The following is an 8,898-nucleotide window of genomic DNA, read 5'->3' on the forward strand; positions in this document are numbered from 1 at the left end:
TCCCCGCCCTGCGCAATCGCCTTCCTCTTCTAAGCCAACGCCGCTGGCTGTCCAGTTGTTTCCCTTTCCCCGCTCGCCTTGCCAATTCTGTCGGCTAAACCGCATCTCGCCACCACCCCAAAAACCCTCGATCGGGAGAGCTCGCGCCGCTCGGATCGCCCGGAGAGAGGTTCCGCCTGCTCGGCGGATTTCGCGGCGCGCGGTGCCCGGGTGACGCGGCGCCGTGCTGGGCCATGGCGGAGGGGCGGCGCTACGCGATCGCGCCGCAGCTAGGTGAGGCTAGCCGCCTTGGGTTGGTTTTTTTTTTTGTTGGTTCGTTTTGATCCGCCTGCCTGCCTGCCCCGCTTCAGGTGGCTGGCTCTGGTCAACGCCTCGGTCTTTGTTTTGGTTTTGCTTCCCCCGTTGCGTGTGGGGATCGAAGCCTGTGGCGCGGAGCTAGAAATCGTTGCGGTGGTCGGGGAATCGTCGTCTGTGTTCAGTTCGCGCCGATTTTGGAGGTCACGGAATTTGGCCGGCGCGAATTAATTGAGGAGAATTCTGTGTTTTCTGTTGGCGTAGTCGTTGTGATTTTCGGTCGTTTCGTGCCCGCGGAAACGGGAGTGGTGGTGCGAAGTGGGGAGTTCAGTTTGGTCACTGGCGGCGCCGAGTGTCCTGGGAGTGGAACCACCGGAAGCTGTACCAGCTACTGGAAATAATTGGGAACTTGCGTGCGGTTTCAGTGTTCTGGAGATGAATTTCGGGGTACCCTGAATTCTTTAGGAAGCTCTGCTTTACCTGTGTGAAAACACCCCTTGTATTGTCCGCCCGCGTTTGGGTTTGGACCCAAGTCAGTTTCGCAATTTTCAGAAGTTGGAGTGAAATTAGGTGCCCAAGCTAGGTCTTGTAAGAGTTTCCAGGTTTCATGAGAGAAATCGGTGTTCCAGTCATGTGTCGACAAGAACCTGAAACATGAAATTGAATTCTGCAAGTGATTTTTGATGACGACGACGCGTGCTTTATTTTGTTAAGATTGGGAAGTAACACCGATGACAGTTTCATCGAATGTTTTTTAAACTCACTAGTCTATGAACTTGTCTAACTCTACGTTTCAACTGTTTCTGAACAGACATGGACCAGATACTGAAGGAAGCTCAACAGCGATGGTTACGCCCGGCTGAGATCTGCGAAATACTGAAGAACTACAAAAACTTCCGTATAGCTCCAGAGCCACCAACTATGCCTGCAAGTACGACCCCTATTTTCTGCTCAACACTGCTGCTGGTTGATTATATGTTTTTAGTTTTTGAAAATTAACTTTCCTTTTGGGAAGACATAATACCAAAGCCATGTTGTTTAACTTGAGAGTTGTTATTGATTTGATAACTCGGAAATTGGTGCTCACTTCATAACTTGGCGAGAATAGAAGTTTTCTCGAAAGTGTGAGAATTTTATGATATTTTTGTTTCCGTTTTAGTATGTCAGGTGTAAATTTGAGCATATCCTTGTAGCCTGCCAGGCTGTAATTCCATCTACCGATACAAGAGCATGATTGAATCTTTAGTGTAACTACTTTGAACAATATGGTTAAGCCTCTGGGTCCACTATTGTCGCTGCTGGACATCGAGGCACCAATGCAGCAAAGTCCACTGAGAAAGAAAGGAACTCGGGAGCTTTCTGCCTGCGGGTAAATGCATTATGTATTTGGCTGCTGCAGGGTCAAGATGATAATGCGTGGCTTTTGGTGTTAATTAGGAGATGGAACGGCTCATCTCTGAAAAATTGATCCGCAACGACAGGATTAGAGATTGGTCGATCGGGGGCCTTTTGAATCTCATGCCGATTTAACAAGAGGAGCAGCGATGGAAAGCGAAACAACGTATGCCAATCCTTGGTGATAAAAAATAGTGATATCAGAAGCATAAACTAAGTAATCCCATCACTGCTCCCACCGGCCAATTATGTGATGCAGCTAGTTTAAGCGAGCATGACGCTCATGGGCTGCTGTCTGTTTGAGCAGCCCCTCATGCAAGAGATTGCGATGTTCGTGCTACTATGCGGTTAGGGTAATATATGCCCAACTGATAATTTTACTGGTATCAGGATAAAAGGTCGCTATGGGATCAATGCACTATCTCATGCTAAGGACCCTGTTTTGTGCTTTCTGTAGCGGGATCCTTCAAGCTTTTGTTGGTACCATGTTTTTGCCTTTCATGGATGGCATTTTGCCTCTAGATCTGCCATGACTTTGATTTGAACATTTCATTTTTTACTAATATCTCCGCACCTGACCCTATGTCCTCAGTTAAACATGCGCATGAGCTAATGAACTATATCTAAACATTCAATTTAAGGCTCAAATGTATCTAACCAATATACTTATCTCTGGCTTTAGGTGGTTCGCTTTTCTTATTTGATCGGAAGGTATTGAGATATTTTAGGAAGGATGGCCATAATTGGAGGAAGAAAAAGGATGGAAAGACTGTCAAAGAAGCCCATGAAAGGTTAAAAGTAAGTAAAGTCATATTGGTAGTACTTATTTCTGTAATATCTTGCAATATTCTTCTAAGGATTCATATGCTAGTCATCCTGCATCGCATGTATATGGAGTCAAAAGAACTGATACTTTTGTATATAAATCTAGTGTGGAAGCATTGATGTGCTTCACTGCTACTATGCTCACGGGGAAGAGAATATAAACTTCCAGAGGAGGAGTTATTGGATGCTGGAGGAGTAAGTGGAATACTTCAATCCATTCTTCTTTGGTAATATTGCAAAATTTTCATTTCATGAACAACTCATGGCATGTGCATCATGTATGCCTGTATGGAGCCTATACGCAGGCACACAATTTACAAATACTATACAGCGCATTAAGCAATCCTACGTTGGTTTTGCAGGGAGTTCATGCACATTGTTCTTGTACATTATCTCGAACTCAAGGTTATACCTAATCCTTCTATGGTTACTTGTTTACCTTATATTATATCTGGATTTGAGCAATCCACATGCGACTCTGTAGGAGCTTCATGTTAAGTACAGTGCATCGATGACCTTATTGGTTCCAGTATACGCTCTTTTGTGATAGGAATCACGCATTTGTAGTTTCAGTTTTGGGATATCATAGTTTTATTTGTATACCTTACTGGCCTTGGTGTTTTTTGAGCTTGATTCTTGTGTTAAACCAGGAATCAGGCAATTATATAAAAGAAACAGCTTCAGCGCTGTGATATGTTAAGTGATGGATCCTTGATTATTAGGTGGTCTTGTCAGAAATTGTTGATAATGCAATTGGTAACGAGATTTGTTAGAATATTATGCATTTATGCTTGTATATGTCCTGGAGGATACTAAATCTCACGATAAACATACTGATCTGAACATTTACATCGATTTGTTTTACCATAATATAAGAACCTACTCAACCTATTTTGGAAACCCCTATTTATGTTAGCTTGCCGTTTTTACTGGACCTGCTTCTTTCTTTTGCTGTTTTGGATTCAAACTCTGGATGGAAGTCACCAATTCATGTGGATAAAGGGTTTTCTTCCTGCAATAAGTCGCTTAGAATCTCATTGTCCTCGTATGTGCATATCAACATTAGGCTGGAAAATCAAGTTCTCGTACTAGGGTGCATTATAACATGCTAGAAGGAGCTCGTGTGGATAGCCCTTCAAGCCACTTGCCTTCACAAACTACAGATGGTGAAAGCTCACTTAGCGGACACGCCTCTGAATACGAGGCAGAATCAGGTAGGACTGTTTGGTCATCTTGTTCTGTTCTGCGTGAAGTCCAGTTGAATAGTTTCACTGATACTATTCCAATTATGCACAGCGTATCTAAAGCAAAATTCGGTGCAGCAGATATTTATTCGGGAGGAACCGGATACCACTCTATCTCTGGGATCCAGCAGCATGAAAATGGAGGTGGATCCGTAATTGATGCTTCTGTTTTCAGCTCATGTGTTTCTGCGTCTTCTGTAGGTATGTACCACTAAAATAATTTATTCTGATTATTTAACCTAAGTTGGATGGATTTGTGACTTTGTTTGCTACCAATGTTTAGGTGATCATCAAGGATTACAGGCTACAGCACCTAATACAAGCTTCTATTCTCATTATCAAGATAACTTACCTGTGATTCCAAACGAGTCCAGTTTTGGAATTGCATTCAATGAACCTAGTAGTCAATTTGATCTGTCATCATGGAACGAAATGACTAAACCGGATAAAGGGATCCATCAATTGCCTACATACCAATCTCATGTTTCCCCTGAGCAGTATCCTTTTACAGATGGCCCTGGCATCGAATCTTTCTCTTTTGATGAAGTATATAGTAATGGGCTGGGTATCAAGGATGATGTTCATGCAGACACTGATGGAGAACCACTATTGCAGGTATGATTATACATTCCTGCAGGCCAATATACTATATCGCATATTAATGTTCTCTGATGGTAAAAGTTGTAGCCATCTCTATCTTTGTTATCCCCATGTAGAATAATTCTTGATGGTATGCAGCTGATATCCAGTTAGCACACACTATGACGCTAGCTAGCAAATAGATGAGGCAAGAAGTTTGGAGTTACATGCTGTTATTCATATGTGCATTTCATAACCAATAATAGAAAAAAAAAAGCGTGAACTTTCAACATTATTTACTTTTTATTCATGTAAATCTCCTACTGCCCTTGAGAGTGTGTTGATCTGTTTATGTCAACCTGTACTCTTAGACCGGATTGATTCTGAATTTTCCAAAATAGGATGTATATTGTTTCCCCATAATCAGAATATTGATGTGTTTGGGTTAAAATTAAAATGCACATGATTTTGTAATCAATGATATTTTCACTTTTATTAACGAACAATTTTTTTTGCAAAGTAACCTAAGTGCTAATTTCTAAAATGGAATATGGTTTTCAAAATTCAGTCAGGAGCATATCTTTCTCTAACAGACAGTGGCAGACTGGAAGTGCAATAATGCCACAAAGTGCCTCACATATATTATTAATTATTAAAGTAGGGAAACATCAATAAGAAAATGGACTTGTAGGGGAAACGATGCTAAACTGTAGAGCCGCAGTGACATTGCAGACCTAATAGAGCATACCATGTTTGTTTCTCCAACCTTTCGGTTACCTAGTGTTGTTGAAGTATGAATCTATGGTGCTCTCTCCATCCCATGACATGTCTCAACCTTTTCTAAATTTAGGTGTATCTAGACATTTAGACAAAGTTAAGACATGTTTCATTGGATGGAGGGAGTATTATATGTCTTCTGATTTATCTTGTTGGTTATTTTGCACACTGTGATAAATTGCATCTGCGTGAGCTTCATCCTACTGCTATTATACAACTACTGTCTAAAAAAATTATACTATTATTGCCTATCTTGAATTTGGTAATGGTACTCACATGTGAAGCTACTGAATTTCAGCTTCCAAGTGCTACTCAAGGTACATTTGCTACAGTGGAAAATTTCCAACAAAACAATAAATTTTTGGAGGAAACCATGAACTTCCCTCTCCTGAAAACTCAATCGTCTAGTCTTTCTGACATCCTAAAGGACAGCTTTAAGAAAAGTGATAGTTTTACTAGATGGATGAGTAAAGAACTTGCTGAAGTAGACGATTCCCAAGTTAAGTCCAGCTCTGGATTGTACTGGAACAGTGAAGATGCTGACAGTATCATTGGATCATCAAGCCGTGATCAGTTGGATCAGTTTACTCTGGACCCAATGCTTGCACAAGATCAGCTGTTTAGTATAATTGATTTTTCTCCAAGCTGGACATATGCAGGTTCAAAAACTAGGGTATGTCATTAAACTTCTCCTTCCTGCTTCTCAAGCCTGAAAGTCTTACGAGTGGCATACTTCATAGAACTGTCCAGGTGTCTCAGAGTGAGTTAGTGTTTTGCTTACAAAAAATCTTATATCATGCAGGTTCTTGTTACCGGTAGATTCCTAACTTCCCATGAAGTTACAAACTTCAAGTGGTCATGTATGTTTGGAGAAGTCGAAGTTCCAGCAGAGATTTTAGCAGACGGGACTCTCAGGTGTTATTCTCCCTCACACAAACCTGGCAGGGTCCCTTTTTATGTGACTTGCTCCAACAGGTTGGCCTGCAGTGAAGTACGGGAGTTTGAATATCGACCAAGTGATTCTCAATACATGGATGCTCCAAGTCCACACGGTGCTACAAACAAAACATATCTCCAGATGCGTCTTGATAAATTATTGTCTTTGGGGCAAGATGAGCAAGATGAGTTCCAGGCAGCTCTATCTAACCCCACAAAGGAATTGATTGATTTGAACAAGAGGATAAACCCATTAATGATGAATAATGACCCGTGGTCTGAGTTGCTAAAGTTGGCTGATGATAATAATGAGCTTGTCAATGATGATACACAGGATCAGTTCCTTGAGAACTGTATCAAAGAGAAGCTGCATATCTGGCTTCTCCATAAAGCAGGAGATGGTGGCAAAGGTCCCAGTGTGCTAGATGAAGAGGGGCAGGGTGTTCTTCATATGGCAGCTGCTCTAGGATATGATTGGGCAATAAGGCCAACAATAACTGCTGGTGTAAATATAAATTTCAGAGATGTTCATGGATGGACTGCACTTCACTGGGCTGCATTCTGTGGCAGGTAAGTTCTTCTGAGGCTGATATTTTTCATTTGCACAAAATATGTATTGAACTTGTTTGCCTTGTTTTGCAGAGAGAGGACAGTTGTTGCTCTTATAGCACTAGGTGCGGCTCCTGGAGCTGTGACAGATCCAAGGCCTGATTTCCCTTCAGGAAGCACACCATCTGATCTTGCATCAGTTAATGGGCACAGGGGAATTTCTGGTTTCCTGGCAGAGTTTTCTTTAACAAGCCATCTTCAGACCCTCAATCTGAAGGAAGCTATGGGGAGCAATGCATCAGAAATATCTGGTCTACCCGGTATTGGAGATGTTACCGGAAGAACTGTCTCAACGTCGGCAGGTGAAGGTCTTCAGGCTGGATCGATGGGAGATTCACTAGGTGCTGTGCGGAACGCTGCCCAAGCTGCTGCTCGGATATATCAAGTATTCAGGGTGCAGTCCTTTCAGAGAAAGCAAGCAGTTCAGTATGAGGATGAAAATGGTGTGATATCAGATGAACGTGCCATGTCACTCTTGTCTTACAAACCATCTAAAGCAGGCCAGCTCGATCCCATGCATGTTGCTGCTGCAACTCGAATACAAAACAAATTTCGCGGATGGAAGGGAAGGAAGGAATTTCTTCTTATTAGACAGCGAATTGTCAAGATCCAGGTATGAATATGATCTATTGAAACAATATTCCATCGATTTTTGTTAGAAATCTGAACGCTCCATATTAATATACTATTAGATCAGATTTTTTTCTACTGAATTTTTTGCAATACTAAAATGTTTCAACTATGACCATATCATTTGAAAATCATGTAATTGTAATTGAATGAAAAATGAGCTAAACCTTTTCTCTTCGACTACCTAGTCTCTAGGACAGGATATCATGCGATGACATTCTAACAGCCATCGTGCTTCGTCAAACATTTCTTATTCTTGATACTATCATTATTATGAACTAATTTTCTCAGCGTTGCTATGTTTTGTACTGGCTAGGCTCATGTGCGAGGTCACCAAGTAAGAAAGCATTATCGCAAAATAATTTGGTCTGTTGGGATAGTGGAGAAGGTTATATTGCGCTGGAGGCGGCGAGGGGCTGGGTTACGTGGGTTTCGGTCTACAGAAGGTGCAACAGCCAGCACTAGTAGCAGCAGCAGTGTCGATGTGACCTCAAATAAACCTGCTGAGGATGACTATAATTTCTTGCAAGAAGGACGCAAGCAAACTGAAGAAAGGCTGCAGAGAGCTCTTGCCAGAGTGAAGTCCATGGTTCAGTACCCTGATGCTCGGGACCAGTATCAGAGGATTTTGACCGTCGTAACAAAAATGCAGGAATCCCAGGTAGGACCAGTTTTCCCATCCTTTTGGCACCAATATTAAAGTTTTAGAGTGATGCTGAACAATTAGGCATTTTCTCTAAGAAAGCAATACAGTTTTCACCTCCTCAACTGTTGCCAGAGTCTAGATTTTACCCCTCAGCTGTATAACCAGACAAAGCAGACCCATAACTAAGCGGTTTTGATAAATGTGGATCTGATTTGTCTGGTTTGGGAGCTGGGGCTACGAAGTCTACACTCCTGCGATAGTTTGACGGGTGAAAAGAAAATTGACGTTTCCCTTCCTTTCTTAATGGAGGCTTACTCTTTTTTCTTTTGTTAATGTGACAGCCTATGCAAGAAATTATGCTCGAGGAGTCAACTGAGATGGACGAAGGCTTTCTGATGAGCGAATTAGGAGAGCTCTGGGATGATGACATGCCAGCGCCTGGCTATTTCTAGGTCCTAACAGACTGGTGTATCTTCTTGTAAATTACCTCCCCGATTTGCTTTGTTTGTTAGCCTTACCAAATAGATAGCGAACTAGGTTACCGTCCAGTATGGGTGTTAAATTCTGTTGGTTTTCTTGCTATCTAGCTCTAGCTCTTTGTGCAGTATATCCCAAGGAAAATGTATTTATATGATAAGGATGAGTTCATGAAGTTTGATGGTTTTAGCTACAGTTTACTCTTTGTCGACTTAATTTGGTTCCAGCGGCACCAAAACTTTTGCAAGGCTCGTTCATTGATGGTATGTTGCAGCTAATTGTTTGTAAGAAGCTGTATGTGCAGAATTTCAAAAATCTGCAGTGGTGAATGTAGCATCCATTTAATACTTAATTACCTCAGTTCAAATATAAGTGTCTCATTTTTATCTAGATATGGATGTATCTAGATCTATTTTAGTTATAGGTACATTTGTATTAAAAGAAGTTGGGACACTTATTTTAGACAGATGGAGTACTTCATTCCAT

General features: G+C 41.6%; 1 protein-coding gene across 1 annotated transcript; it reads left to right on the plus strand.

Moving 5' to 3' along the window:
- The first annotated feature begins 215 nt into the window (after window positions 1-215).
- On the plus strand, window positions 216-8,612 carry LOC124701667 (calmodulin-binding transcription activator 3-like). The gene is made up of 13 exons (XM_047233762.1): window positions 216-273; window positions 1,106-1,225; window positions 2,372-2,487; window positions 2,621-2,709; window positions 2,877-2,919; window positions 3,581-3,728; window positions 3,840-3,959; window positions 4,042-4,373; window positions 5,413-5,787; window positions 5,917-6,620; window positions 6,693-7,272; window positions 7,606-7,950; window positions 8,277-8,612. Exons 1-13 carry the CDS (start codon window positions 234-236, stop codon window positions 8,385-8,387), a joined length of 3,123 nt encoding a protein of 1,040 aa, XP_047089718.1. The 5' UTR covers window positions 216-233; the 3' UTR covers window positions 8,388-8,612.
- The last annotated feature ends 286 nt before the right edge of the window (window positions 8,613-8,898 follow it).

The sequence above is a fragment of the Lolium rigidum genome, chromosome 3 (assembly GCF_022539505.1).
Source record: "Lolium rigidum isolate FL_2022 chromosome 3, APGP_CSIRO_Lrig_0.1, whole genome shotgun sequence".
Classification (NCBI taxonomy): domain Eukaryota; kingdom Viridiplantae; phylum Streptophyta; class Magnoliopsida; order Poales; family Poaceae; genus Lolium; species Lolium rigidum.